The following is a 15,355-nucleotide window of genomic DNA, read 5'->3' on the forward strand; positions in this document are numbered from 1 at the left end:
TTTGCCAGAGTTAATATAAATATTTCATTATTATGAATTTTTAAAATTAAAATGTATTTTTTACTTTTCTCAGACAAAAATCAAGCTATAGTAACACAAAAATGTACAAATATCGTTGGTAATTTTATTATAAAAACGAGATTTAAACGTTCACTCATCAGTTAAAGGTAGCGTCAAATGGCCCTCAACATAATTATTTTTGAAGCAATGCGGCCCGCGAGCTGAAAAGTTTGGAGACCCCTGGTTTATATGACTATGTTTTAAGTGTAAAGATTTGTATAAATTTCTGGGTGCTAAGTTTACTCCCATTAGTCCTGGCAATTTACGGAGCATATCAAAAGAGATTGATTCTGAACCACTACCAAGAGTGTAACTGAACTCTTATTGTTCGTCGAACTAATATTTAACCCATACCGGCACTGGAACTGGTCCTGAACATTAACCCTGAACTAATGCTGATCTCGTATTGTTCCTAGAACTGAGCCTGATCATTTACCGGCCCTTGATCTCAAACCTACATCAATTCTGGAACTATTTTTCAATCAATTGCAGAGCTGATGCTGTACCCATTTAGTACCTGGAGCATATCATAACTCTGAACTTCGATCTAGGAACTGATACTAAAATCATTTGTACCTTTATTTTGGTCCCAAAAATGTATCTCCACTAGTTTCAGTCTAGGATCGAAACGCAACTCTGTACCTATCCAGGAACCGATACGCTACATCATCCGACCCAGCAACTAATTCTACTACCATACTAGTTAACTAACTCGACAACAGTTTTGGTGCAATACAAAAACTGTTCTAGAACTATACAAAACATGATTTCCCATGAAAAAAATGCATAATATAATAGAGAATGGCTCTAAAAACCCTTACAAGGGTGTTGATCCACGAGAGAAATGATATACTTCGTAGATCAGCAAGATGATCTACAAAGAAAAGAAAGACAAGACGAACGGTAAGAAGAACAACTGTAACGCTTAGTAACGTAAAGCCGTTACCTCAGTTCTTATGCTTCTTCATCTCTCTATTTTTGTTTCGCTTCATATTGCATAGGTCCTCTCTCTCACATACTATCTCTCTCTCTATGTCTAGCTTACACTGACAGTTTGTAGTTTTGTTCACTGTGGCACTATGGACAAATGTAACAAACATAACAAACTATGGAACTTTGTTATTTTCTCAAATTTTTATTGAAGAAATTTGAACATTTTTATTTAAAATTATTTCACCAAATATTAATACGGCACATTGTTATTCTATTAAAAATGCAATCTACAAATTGAAAATCCATAAATCATCAAATTTATTCAAAACGCCTTACATTAAATAATTTCTACATATTCATATTTCATATTTAATTTTTTTTGTACAAAATAACGTCAAAATGTATAAGCAGTATGGCCTTTTTGAACCTTTCCTCCTTAAATTAAAAAAAATATCAAAATGTTATTTCCAAATCTTTCAACAACCGAACAGACAACGACAAATCAGCCCTGTCTGCAGAGATCCAAATGAAAAAAATCATTCCCTTTCTTTCGCTCGCAATTCAGCCTGTCAACCAGCAACGCCTGTTACGTGGCCATAAAGCACTATGGGCATCACCGTTTTGGCCGCAAGTGGACGACCACAACGTCTGAAGTAGTTGTTTTGTTATTGTTTTTCACCAACTGGAACAGAACGGTCGGATGGGTGTAGCTGCGCGTATTTTCCTCCAACATTTTGCTCTCTAGGAAGCCGTCGCCCTAAGTTCTAGTACTCGCGTGAAGAGTAGTTGTGTTTTATTTGTTTCGACTCGCGATTCTTCTGCCGCTGGTCGGGGGCACAAGCTCGTTTCGCGTTTTTTTTGGTCCAAATTGTGTGTCGATTTATTTCCTGCCCATGTTTGTGGGGGCTCACGCTGAAGTGCGGCCTCCTTTGTTTCCGTTCTCTGAAGTGCAGTGGTGTTGTTTGTTCACATCGAAGTGTCTTTTTCATAATCGCTCCCGCTCGCTGCTATCTCCGTTTGCGCTAACGCAATGCGTTCGCTGATATGTTTGTGGTAAAAGTGTTTCGTGCGTGCGTGCTGTGAGTGTGGGTCTATTTTTCTTTTGTTCCTTCCACGAGCCCATGAGCCAGCAGTAGCCAAGCTGCGTGTCAAATACCGGGAGCAGTGCACGGAAACGCCTCAAACGAAAAGCTCTTCATAGTAGCAGTTGCGTAGCTCCCCGAAGCGCATTGTTTACCGCACAGTGTGCACAGTTGCGCGAGCGCGCGCCTGTGTGTTTGTGTGTGGTGGTTTGTTCTGTGGGCAGAAGCGCAAAGAAGGTTGCTGATGTGCAACGGTAACCGTGTTTGAAGAAGTGCGTGGTCGGCAGAATGCAATCGTTTCCGCTGTGCAGTTCGTTGTAGCGCAATAGTAGTGCGGATCCGGATGCGTCTGCCTGTCTGTGTGCAGTGGGTGCAATTTCGTGAAAACACAATGGATACGGATCGATGCAGCGTACGCGCGGCGTACAGCCGCATGGGCAGTCGACGAACGGCGGCATGTTACAGCGAGTCGCCCTGCACCTCGAAGCAGGCCCAGCTGGAAGTAGAGCTAAGCGTTAAGCCATGTCGACGACCGCCGCTGGCCGGGCAGCAGCAACAGCGACCGACCGGCGACGAAGATGAACGCCGAAGGAAGCGAAGAAAATGCTGCACCATCCATCTACGGCAACGTAGCGAGCGAACGCAGCGCATCAACCTACAGGCGTACGGTATTGCTATGGAAACGGGAAAACGGGGGCTTCTCTACAGCCCACCCCAGCGAAAGATCGTTCATCGACGCAACGCGCTGGTCAGCGCCTGCTGTGTGGGTTTGGTGTTGCTGCATCTCGTTTCGCTGGCTGCAGCAACGCCGCTGTCGATCAAGCCGGATCACCACTATTGGCAGCCGGTGGCGTCTGCGGGTCGTGCAATGGTGCAGGAGAATTTTGGCACAGGTAAACCACTCTCAACATTTATCCCTTTTTTGGATTGCTTTCTTGCACAAATTATTTTTATGTTTTACTGTTAGAACGGGTGATCGACAGCGTATGATCATCGTTAATGTCCTAGTTGTACTATTCGCTCACAGATGTAAATGATAAGGATGGGTGTGTGCGTGTGTATTCGTATTCGAGCGACGACCGGATGCCTTGCTTTCGATTATCAACCGTCAACTTTTGACCCCACATACACACGAACTTCCTCCCTCGAACGAAAGAGTACGATTATTCCAGAATACTGTCTCTGAATAGTAATGCAATGCGTGTTCCACGTGCAGTGCGTGTGTGTGCGTGTGTTGGTGTCTGTGTTTACCAATCGGGCATTAACACGCCAAGAAAGCAGCGGCACCACATTCAGGGATGACCCTGAATTAAGTCATCTGCATCGTGTTTTTGTTAACACGGGTTCGACAAACGGATGTGCTGCAGTCAAATGCATCCTGCAAACATCCCCTCGCCCACGGCTTTGTCTGGGTCCCTGTGGGGACTCCCAGTGCGCTGTGTTTACTTTATCGAATGTCAATTCCTGTTATTTCCCTGTTTTGCAATCGTTGGTACTGACAGAAAAAATGTACATTGATAACAGAGGTAAAGTCTGCGCTTTTCTTTCGAGGCCGCCAGGCCGTCTGCACCAGCGATCGATTATAATCCATCGCTGTAGAAAAGAAAAGAGCGTTGACCTAACAGACGTTTTCAATATTAAAACATTAGGATGATATCTTAGACACCTTATAGCTTGTATCTGAACCTAAAATTGTTCTATTGGACATTGGATCTATCGAACAGCAATTCCGAATACTTGAAGTTGACATTGAAATTCCAAAATGTAGCATAAAACATTCCCAAGTATTAGGGCGCGTCTAAATGTTCTCTGCTGCCTGTTATTTACTCTTTCAAATTCACTGCCTTGTATCTTTGGCAGATTTCCCCCCAAGCCAGTGTGTGTATTACTCATAGCTCGCCTGCAACAACCGGCGTGATTTATGATAATACCATAAAATCACGACAGAAATGCGAGCAGCGAGGAGGGAATCGAGGAAAAGAACAGGGAACGAAAAAATAAATAAATAAACACATTAAAAATCATTCCCGAACGGCGGAAACTGCTCTCACACACAGACACACACAAACACATACATACCTTGCAGCAGGGACACACATTGTACGTGGCCCGACCTCCCATGAACGCCTTTTTTCCCAAATTTATCTGGCTTATTTCTTCCCATATCGATCTCGCTGCTTTCGGGTCAGGGTGAGCCGTAAGACTGCAAAACATAGTAAAAGAAGGAGTAAGAGAGAAGAGCGAAGAGTGTATGGAATGCACATGCTGCCACAGAGAAGAACCTCATTGTGCAGTCGAAGCAACTTCCTCAGGCCGGAATCGGCCAAAGAAGTTTGCTTATGAATATTTTCCAACTCGCGCCGGATTGAATTATGCGTCCCGCTTCCGGTGTCGGACATTCGGGACACTCGAAACAAGTAGGCCAGCCAACCAGCCAGCCAACTAGTCGGTTCTAAATTCTGGACGACACTGGGGAAATATGTTGTCACGCTGAATCTGGGTTAAATAATGCTACCGAACACTTTATTTGTAAAGCAGTGCATGGACAAGCTCATGTATATATTAAGCCCCTCTCCGTCCCTTACTGCTGGATTAGCTCCGTTCGCGTCCCGTGCGATCGTCTGTCACCTTCGTTTCCGGGATCCGCGCAGAGATCCCCGGGAGCATAATGTAATAAAATATTTCCTCCGTTGAAGTACTTCAACCCGTTCGCGCAAGCTGTTCTTGAAGCCAATGTTCAGTTGACGCTAGAAACCGATGAACGAGTGAACGAGTTGCTCGCCTCACACAAACGCATCATACGCCCTTTCCGTTTTGCTTTCTATGCTGCTATTCCTTGCATCTTGCTGTATAGAAGCATCGAAGAACATGTGTGATGGAAACCGTCATCACCCTCGTACGGGCGACAAATGTGTGACGGAATCGTTATCGATTGATGGAGCCCATGGAGCCGGATACGTTTACCACTAGAGAGCGCGCCCTTTGCCAACACCCGCCAGAAATTGGTGTGTGTGTGCACGTAAACAGACGAACGGAGAAGCTGGAGTGAAGATTAACGATCTCTCCGAATGCCACAGAGAGTCGGATGACATAAACGGAACGCTCCCTCTGCCCGCGTACACTGAAATCTCCTGTCAGGAGCGACAACATGCACAACCGTCGTACCACCAAGAAACGCTTACGATTTATACGTAGTTAGAACGGCGGGCGTGCCCCTTTCTGATCGCTGAAGGATGCTCCCGCGTGAAATGATGCGAAAGCAAATCATCCACATTATCATTCGGCATCATCGGCGTCACTTTCCCGGATGTGTTTCTGTGCGCTCAGACCGTACAAAAAGATGGCCACAGTCGTCAGTTTAACTTTAATACGCCCGGCTACCGGGGTTGTTGCTGTCGCCGCTCGTTTGCTTTTCATGCTTTTCTGCCTCCAGGGTATAGTTCATCGAGCGAAACTTCTTCCTATGCTAGCCGGCCGACGACACACAGCTGTGTGTGTGTGCTTTGCTGTGGGGAGATGATGTCAGAGGAGGAGCATTGGCGCTATGTTGCGCATCTTCGTCTTCTTTGTGTGCGTGTGTATTGTGCTACCGTCAGGATTCGAGGCGCCATTACTGTGTGCCAAAAGGGACCTGGCAAGGCAGTGTCCGGCACCGAAGAGGACAATCTTTAGTAAGCCATTTCGTTGATGGTCGTTAGGGATCGTTTTTTGTTGTTGCGGTGGTTGTTTGAAACTGTCTTCTTCTACTTATTAAAGTTCTAATTATCCTAAGGGCCAGTGACAGTCGTAGGGTGCGTTTTTTTGCCCACACAAACTCCCTCCCAAATGTGACTGTTCGTGTGTGTGTGTGTGTGTTTGTGTTTGTGTGGATGGAATTTGAATCAGCTTTCGCATTTCGATCGAAGCAGATTGATAGTTTGCCTTGTTTGGTGTCCCTGCAGGGGATAGTGTGCCCTACCGCGTACGGGACAGGCAAATTGTGGGGTCTCTAGCCCCCAAGCCACGCCGGAGTGATGGATCGTTGCCAGTGGCCGTGCGAGGAATACTTTATTTGCAGCGCTATGAAGAACGACACCGCACAGGGAGGGAAAGGACCACTTAATGGATGAGAATGTTGTCCGCTGGTGGTCAATGGAAACGAGAGAGAAAGAGAGCCAAAAAAGTATGCTGGCTGGTGGTAAACGCTACTTTTCGGGGACACTGGCACGTTTGATGATGGTTGGGTGACGAAAGGAAAGAACACAACTAGAAAACCAAATCCACTGCACACGCTCACGGAATCCCGCGGAATTAATCTGGCGACAACCACACACACACACACATGTGTGTGTGTTTTTGTATTTGACCGTACGGTCACGGAGTGTGGTTGACATTTTTGGGATGAAAAATGGCAAACCGGCACAGCTCGCCGGGCATGGGGTCGGCCTCACCCCGGGCACGTTGGATTGAAGTCGTGCGGTCTCGTGCTCGCGACACCAAAATATGCGGCGTGTCAAAAATAGTTTACAGTAGCTCTCTAAGCATGATGGGCAGCTTTGGTGTTTTTGTGTGTGTGTTTGCTGTAACCAGCTCCAAAGCGAGGCAAGCGATCGTGTGAAGCAAGAAAATGAGAATTGCAACTCCTCGCTATTTCTTCAAGGTGGTATTTTACTCACTATAATATTCATTACCTAAAGCAAGTAATGTTATCGGCAACAGACGTTTGTAATTTAAACTAATGAGTTTAAAGGGGAAAATTGCAATCCAATTAGCAAGAGGCCAATCAATCACGAATGTCGGTACATTCAGTACAGTGCTTCATAGATTGGTGTTTAGCTGCGGTTTGACTGTGGCCACAGTCGGTGAAGAATGCAAATCAATAATTCTTTTTTTTTTTCATTTGCAATGTAATTCCTATTGTAGCCTGCAGAGGGGTAAACACGTTTTCCTCGTGCCGTGTCCGTCCCATGTACTCGATTATCGATCATTATTAAATAAATCATTGATTGTCGGCCTATCATGTGGTTAAATTGATAAAAGGAATGTATCTGTATGTCGGCAAACAGTGTATATAGTTGCGTTTTTATCGTATTGTTGCTTTTTTTGTGTGAGTAATAAAGTAGAAACTCCGCTAATTAACGATAAGAGGGAATAGCAAAGTGTGTTGCTTCTTATCAAAGAAAAAACTAATTTTTATATTACACCATATGTATATTATTTATCACGGTTGAAGAAAAACGTTACCTCGTTAAACCTCAAACAAAATTGCTGATCGATAGATAAACTTTCACTTTATTTGTATTATAATTCACAACTTATACTGTACACAATATTAGTGAATAACGTTTATATTGTTGTACTACGAAGCAAATAGGCAAATAGTTGCATTGATTTATTTCTACACACAGAAACGGAAAGACATCGCATGGCTTTCGCTCCCAAAATTTCGGCTAATGACTCCAGGCCAGCGAAAAGCAATCGTTCCAATTTCGCAACATATTATATTAAACGAAAACAACAGCCAACGCCATACATACAGTACAATACAACCACCACAAACGCTCGCTCGTATATAGATGCGCTTTCTTGTGGTTTTGTGCACATTCGAGCACTTTAATTTGATGAGCTCGTTTTGTGTGGTGTGGAATCGCGGCTAAAAGCCACCACCGCCACCACCTACAAATAAGGCACGATCAAGGCCGGCTGATAAGTGTGTGTCGAAAGCCGGTTTTTGTCCAGCCAAGTTCGCGATCGGTCTGGAAGACTGCAAAAGTTCCCATACAGAAAACAATAACGCTTTCCACTTTTGGCTTTCCGAACGAATGTAACAACATCGTACAGTTATCAGCCTGTTCGGTTTGGCCTGTTGGACAAACTGCTAATTTCGGATCGTGTAAATCCTGGACCGCATAGCGAGATGAATTTTCCCTTGCTTGTTGTTGTTTTAAGGGCAATTCGTTTGTGTCTGTTGACCTTTTTACCCTCTTGTGTTGGCCGTTGCCGAAAAAGGACCATGCAGGTAGCCTACATTTGCAGCAATACTTGGTTTGTAGCTGTACAGCTCCGTACTGGCGCTGTGCTGTTGCCTGTGTACTCGAGATTGCATTGACCTCGACCGGGGATAGCAAGATGGATGATGCACATCTCACATCACAACACACAGCCAACGAGCATGCGGCGGGCGGCGCAGCTGCCATGCTTACCGCTTTTAAAACTCTCGATTTCATTTTCACCCGACCCCGCGAACACTCGAACGTACACACACGTACACACACACACACACACACACACAGAGTAAGTGAAAAGAAAAACGAATCTTTCTTCCCATCTTCCTTCATCCACCCCCAATCCAAACGAATGCCGAATGCGGTACGGAGAAGTAGGAAGCATAATTTTATGTTGCAGCGCGCCTTTTTCGATTTCTACACGCTCGAACGTCATAATAGGTAGCGGCGGAGGCGCAGCGTATGTGTGAGACTTTTCCCGTCGATTCTTTCACGAAGAGTGTGATGGCCGACATGGAAATTGTAGTTCATCGAAGCGAACGGACGAGATGATTAATATGAGGGCAGCATTTTTTTTCGGTGGTCGTAAATGTGTCCAAAAGTTAGTACAGTCACAGTTTTGGGGGAAGGTTGTTGAACTTCCCGATACTCTCTGCTTGGTGCATACTACAATGCAATTGGAGGGAGAGAGGGAGACGGCTCGAAAGATCGAACGAGCAGACGTGCAGACGAATGATGAACTCAGAAGTTCAAATGATCAAATATTGACACAAAACGTTAACCGAAGACGCCTTTTTTCTATTAGCTTCCTATTGGAATGGTTTCGGTTATGTTGTCCGATGTTCCGATGGTTTATTTTCCTTGAAATACTGATGGATAAATGGGATTTTTCTGGAAAATTTAATTCATCATTTTAGCTCAACATCGCGTCGGCTCTTTGGATCACTTAAAAACCCAACCTTTTTTTCTTGGTGTGAAACATCGAAAACGAACGATCAACACCCCGTCGATCATGCATGCAAGTGTGCTGTGTGCTGTGCATTCACTACATAATTCTTTCCGTTGTGTTTGCGTCATCATCCCACACTTGAGCTGCACGCGGTGCATCACTTGTTGATGTTTGCGCTGGAACGCCCCCGAACGACCCTTTTGCATTCGGCTGCAATCATAATTGTGTGAACAGATCACGATCAGGCGTCTTTTCGCTCCCATCTAATGCTCTCATCGAAATACTGCTTTTTTTTGCTTTCTTTCCACCCTAACAGTCATACGCCGCATGGGTGTAATGTGTATAATTGAATAAATTATGCTTGATTAATGGGGCACACACTCACACACATACACGATGCGTTCGCCTTCTCCCTTATGTGAGTCTGAGGGCTGTACATTATGCTGATCATGGCAAGGCAAGGAAGGCAAAAGAACTTGGTATTACAATCGCGCCCTGTCGTAGATCCGCCTTCGCTTTCGCCGAGAGAGCGTGCATGTTTAAGATCAACAGACACCGAGCGCATACCATGAGGCGGAAAGCAACTTCAAATCTACTATGTGCGATGTGTTTGTGTGTAAATAAACAAACCCTTTGTTGTTTCTGCAGCCTTTGCCCCCGTGCAACATGCTCGAAGGCGGAGGCATGTTGTGCGGGTTTGTTGTGGAATCGTGCAAGGGGCAGCTCCTGCGCTTGTGATGCGCTTTGCCCTCCCCAAAACAAAGTCGGGGTTTCGTGCCGAAAACCCGTGAACACTGTACGCCCGTTTTTCCACGCCTTATCAGGGGTTTTTTAACAATTTCATTTGTTGGTAAATTTCCACCACCAGTGGAAAATCGATGCGAAGGGGCGATTGAGGCGCGATTCCATTCGTGGAAAATAACAATTCGTGCCATTTTCTGGCCGTGCTCTCTCTCGTGCCCGTGTGCGTGACCTTCGATGCGTGCAGGACAAAAGAGCTCGACCGCAAAACTTAGCAGTGCGGATGGGAGGATCACTTTCGAGGGCAGCAAATACTGTGTGTGTGTATTTTAGTTTGGCAAGGTTAACAACAGGGCTTGGCCACACTCGGCTTCAATGCCATCCATCCTGCCTTTTTTTCTGCATGCCGTTTTAGTCACTGTTTTTTTGCTGGATTCGGTTGTAATGTTGGCGAAACAAAAAAACATCCCACTTCGTTAACTCCAACTTCAACCGGGCAGAGGGAATGGTGGCCTGGAAATGAAAGCATTTTCTTTAAATTATTAACGAACCGTTTCGGTTCGTTCGTTCGTTCGTTTTTTTTTTTTGTTATTACTTGTTCCCGATCTCATATGAGAAATGGGATGGAAATGGGTTCGACTTTTTTTTATTGCTTTTCTTTTGGTGGGCGTTATTTTCGATGTTTCATATGTTTTATGGCGTTTTCGTTTTTTTTGGATTCGTACAGCATTGGCTTTTTGGTCGGAACATATCCTCTTAGGCTCGTGGATGTGTGTCGGTTCATTTTTTGTGTTTTTGTTAGTTGATTTTAATATTGCAGACCAGGCCGTTACTGATCGTGGACGGACGGGATCGTGAGTGTGTGGTTATGCGGGAAGTGTCGTTCAGATTCGCCACTTTTCATGTATCTGTGTGTGTTTTTTACTTCGTTTTATTGAATATTTATTCGATAAATGTATCGCTTGCTCGTGTGCACGAGATGCCAAATATACGATGTGAGTAAATGATATCTAATAGAATTTTTTAATTGGAAAAATATGCCTTAGAATGTATTAAATTAACAATTATGCCTTGCTTTAAAATCCATTTACATTATCTAAAAACAGCATTATGTTAACTCCATTAACTAAACGACAAGCAACCTACCCTTTAATCATCAATTATGCTCGTTACCTGCTTCTATTGAGCAGCTCGTAAAAATGCTATAAAACTATAACCATTTCCAACCACTTTGGCGTAAATTGGGCTGTGATGGGAAATTTTGAACAATGCTCTGAACAATTGCCCGATTGAAGAGGGCGTGTTCTTCGCCTTCTCGCAATCACAATCTCACCAAGGTCGAACACACACACACACACACACTACTTCGGAGGAAATGCTACTACTCGTTTAATCGAATTAAATCGCTGGAAGCTGCTTCACATCGTTTACGCACAATACTACTGACGGCAGTAGAGCATAAGTGCAGCATAAGGGCCACAAGCGCGGGGCTACTAACAAGCAACCAACCGCGCACCAAGACAATCGCCGACTAGAAACGATTGCAAACGATCATCAACCACACAATTGTTGCACTGTGGCCTCCTCCACCCCTCCATACGGTCGACTGTGCGGCGCGATCGTCACCCATTTCCGGTTGATAGTGAATGCAAAACGGAACCAAACTGATAGCGTTCCGTTTAAGGGGCGATGCGGCGCTGTAGTTCCATTGCCGCGGCCTGACTGACTGATTGGCCCGCGATTATTCGAATGGTCGAATTGCCATATGTGCGTTTGAAGATAGAAAACGGCTTAGTCAAATATAAACACGAGAGGAGCAGCGCACGGTCGAGGTGTGGAGCGCATATTGCATAAATGATGAGCTAGGATGGGGAAGAGGATGAAAAAGCAAAAGCATAAAAAAATAAACACAACGAAGACGGAAGTGATAAGACACTGGAAAACCGCACACACTCCAACACAACAGACGGTCGATGGTGGAGCGACGGTTTGTTTTGTTGCCACCTTTCAAATGCGGAAGGAAAAGAAACCAATGTTTGCTGATGACTGCCAGAGCATGAAACCCACGGCCACCGCCCCAGAGGGAGGGGGTAGTGTACAGTGACGAGGAAGCCATGCCGCCACCATGTTTGCAACCGCTCTGGTGGATCACTCAGATGTGACGCTGTGATCAGTTGGAATTTGCTGAATTGTTAAAATGAACTTCATACAAAAAATGGCGGAAATTTAGAAACCTCTTTTTGCTGTAACTTTAACACGCAAGGCCGGCTTTATGTAGGTGTGGCATATTTTAAAACAATTATAATATATTACTTGCAAGCGGTTCCTTATGGGGCTTTGTGTGGCAGTATATTGCTTTGTGCTGATTAACATCGTCATCGTCAGCTCAAACAAACGATAACGATGGCTGATGATGGTGACGTTTAAGCTTCAGGCGCGAGATTTACAACCGCAAAACGGAAACGCACGATTCGGTCCATTTGGATGGGAGAAGATTAATGAAAGTATAATTTACCGTCTGTCTGTTTTGCACGTCCCTACGGAGATAAGACAGTGGAAAGTTCAACACTGCTTAGTGCGATGAAAAGTCAACGAAACAAACACACACACGTAAAGCAAATGGAAAATGCGAACGTCGTGACACATTTTAGCAACGTGCCCCTCTGGACAGCCCGGGACCATACTGGCCAGTTGTCCAGTGATGGCCGACTGCAACAGCTTTCTTTACTTTCTCGTTGCACTGCTGCTCCCAAGTGGCGACGTATGCACGATGGTACCAAATGCGTATGCGATCGATGCGCAGCGGCGGTGCATCGTTGACAGCGTTTCCCCACTTACCTGTGTGCCCGGCCACGTGCACGTGTTAGTCCAGCGGTGTTGGTAGCAATAAATCTTTTTAGAAATCGGGGAAGGTTTGCGTGTTTTTTTTGCTTAATATACTTTCTTTGGCCGCATACATATTCATAGTCTGTGTCGTTGGTTGTTGTGTGCAGTGACACAGTTTTTGACGCGCGAGCATAGCGCGAGGTAAGCGCCATGTTATTTGAAGGGGTTTAAAATGGGGTGATTGCTTCTCTGACCATGACCGCCAAATTTGCCGTCTTTGGTTTCGGGGACAGTCTGAGGGATCTGCAATGGTAGGGGTAAATAAGGTGTGCTTGAAATGTTTGTGGCATTGGTGGAAACGTTGTCTACTTTCAGATGATACATTTGGCAGCAAACTTTACAGATTTAAATGAGACGATTTTAACTGTCTTCAAGCTTCAGTAACGTAGTATGGGTATCATAAGTGGTAGTATCATCTAAAATCATTCACTTTTCTTCTGATAAATATAGATTTTTTGTTTTATATCACACGAACTCTCCTGTTTGTTGAATTTAATTGATGCTGTTTGCATACTTACTTGTGTTCAAACATTGAGCAGATTTCGAAGTGGTCCTAGTAAAACAGGCCCTTTTTTAAGACCAAATCAACATGAATACGAAACATTCAGTAGTTTCATTCCAAGTTATATTGATGCCATTGGATATAAATAATTTATATCACCAGCTTAAGCAAAAGAATGCAACATGAAATTCCTAATGAAATCACCAGCTTAATAGTCTAAATCAGATTATCCACTGCTTCGCCATTATCCGACGTTAGGCCACACGAGACGAACGGGATGCCGGCTTTACGGCTTAAACTACTCACCAATCGGATCTGGGCCGACGGTCCTTCTTATAAGAAAACTCTCACTTGTTCCCATTGCCTCGACATCCTCCACCGCGTGGCGATCAGCTTCGTCGGAACCGCGTAACTACATTGCCCTGCTGCTGGCTCTGGAGGTGGTAATTTGTATCACCAATAAATTCCACCCTGGGCCCTGGGAAGCGAGAAACAACGATCTCGAAGAGGAAACTGACCCTTTTTTAAACAGCAATCCGGATGTGGGAGGGCCTACCAAGGGGGAGCGGGCTAAAAAACCGGTTGCGGCGGTAAAGCCGCGACACAAGGCATGCCCGGTCGGTCGGGTGCTATTATCGGATGGGACACTCGTTATGCTTGCAAACCTGCTGCTGCTGCTGCTGCTTGTGCTACCGGGTGCGGGAAACTCTCTCTTGCCCTCCCTATCCCTCTCTCTGTGTCTCTCTTTCTCTCTCTCTCTGTGCTGGGATGCGTTTGTAAGCGTGTCGCCGTTCGGTACGGAATTGGATTTTTGTCACGTGGATAGAGCAGGCGTGGGGGGTGTATGAGATACTTAGAATGGTAGCATAAATTTACCTGCGTGAGTGTTCTCACGAGCTGTGGCTGGTAGTGAAGAAAATTTAAATTTAGCCAACGGCAGCACCGCCAACCGATGGGAAGAAAAACTATCGATTAACCCTTAAGGAGCTGTAATGCATTCATAGTAGTATCCATTGGTGTTTACGAGTTTAAAAAAACCCATAACATAATTTGTAAAAAAAACCTATTCCATAAGAGTTTTATTCAATATTTTATTGTTTCACTTAAAATAGAACTAAAAAAGGTAGATATTAACGTTCAATACAATTGAGTGTACAGTAAAAGGTTGAAAATCCCCAGTCACAACAGAAAGGAAACAGCAACCCGGCGGTAATAAACAGTCAGGCGTGAAATTAAAAGTGTCTTTTCCGAAAGCATTCGGTGCAAAATATTTCCCCAAGCAACAAGAGGAAGAAGCTATGATTTAAATATGTCTAAACAAACTCGTCTCCGCGCTCCCCTGTTGAAAAGGTTGCTCGTGCCATTAGCGCCACTGTCGGCTCGAATGCAAAAATCCGCTAACGAGATTGAGAAGTTGATAGCAAATAGCAATAGAAATGGCGTTTTTTTTTTAATATTCTTCTCACTAAAAAAGGTGCTGAAAATTCCATCGATACTTTCACCTCCGTTGTTTTCCTATACCGGTTTTCAATCGGGCGGCCAGCATCAGCATCCTTTCGGTGAACTTATCCCGTCACAATCCCCGGGGTGTGTCACTTGATTGCCGCCAAAAGGCAACCTCACAACAGCAACAACAGCAAAAAAGCGAAGAGTTTCCTACACGTATTTTCACTTCCAAAACCGTTTGTAGTAGACTCTTTACTTTACTGTTTCAGCGTGCGGGCGAGCAGCCGCCGCCGCCGCAACGACGTACGCGGGTCACCGGCACCAAGAGGGAAGGCATAAAAGAAACACTGTGAACTTGTGGAAAACCAAGCGAAAGTGAAGTGAAATGAAATGGATACACACACACACACATTTCCATTCGTCGTTTTCTTTTCAACCAGCAACCGGTGGGTGGGAAGTGGTCGTGCAGGGGACAGGGGTGGGTGGGTGTGTGAGAGAAAAAGAGGTGAAAAATGGCGTTTTCCACGGTAAGAAAAATGTGTGCTCTCTATTGGAGGTGGATAGCCCAAAGCACCTGCTAAAGCGACACATTATGTATTTTAAAGGGAGAGGAAATGCAGGGGGGAAAGGGGGTGAGTTTGAAAGGGGAGAAAAAGAATAAAAATAGAAGCAGTTGTGCGTTGTTGTTGTTTTTGAGTTGGGTGAAAACGGGAGGAAAACTTAAAGCCAACGCCAATACTGCCGACACTCTTATTGGAATCCGTACTTTTCT

The 15,355-nt window shown here is 44.7% G+C and overlaps 1 protein-coding gene across 1 annotated transcript in view; it reads left to right on the top strand.

Moving 5' to 3' along the window:
* The first annotated feature begins 1,552 nt into the window (after nt 1-1,552).
* LOC120950920 (uncharacterized) overlaps nt 1,553-15,355 on the top strand; it is a 34,446-nt gene continuing 20,643 nt past the window's right edge. Inside the window, exon 1 of the mRNA XM_040369336.2 lies at nt 1,553-2,968. Within this exon, the coding sequence (XP_040225270.2) occupies nt 2,419-2,968 (550 nt within the window). The 5' untranslated portion in view covers nt 1,553-2,418. The remainder of the gene's footprint in view (nt 2,969-15,355) is intronic.

This window comes from Anopheles coluzzii, chromosome 2 (assembly GCF_943734685.1).
Source record: "Anopheles coluzzii chromosome 2, AcolN3, whole genome shotgun sequence".
Taxonomy (NCBI): domain Eukaryota; kingdom Metazoa; phylum Arthropoda; class Insecta; order Diptera; family Culicidae; genus Anopheles; species Anopheles coluzzii.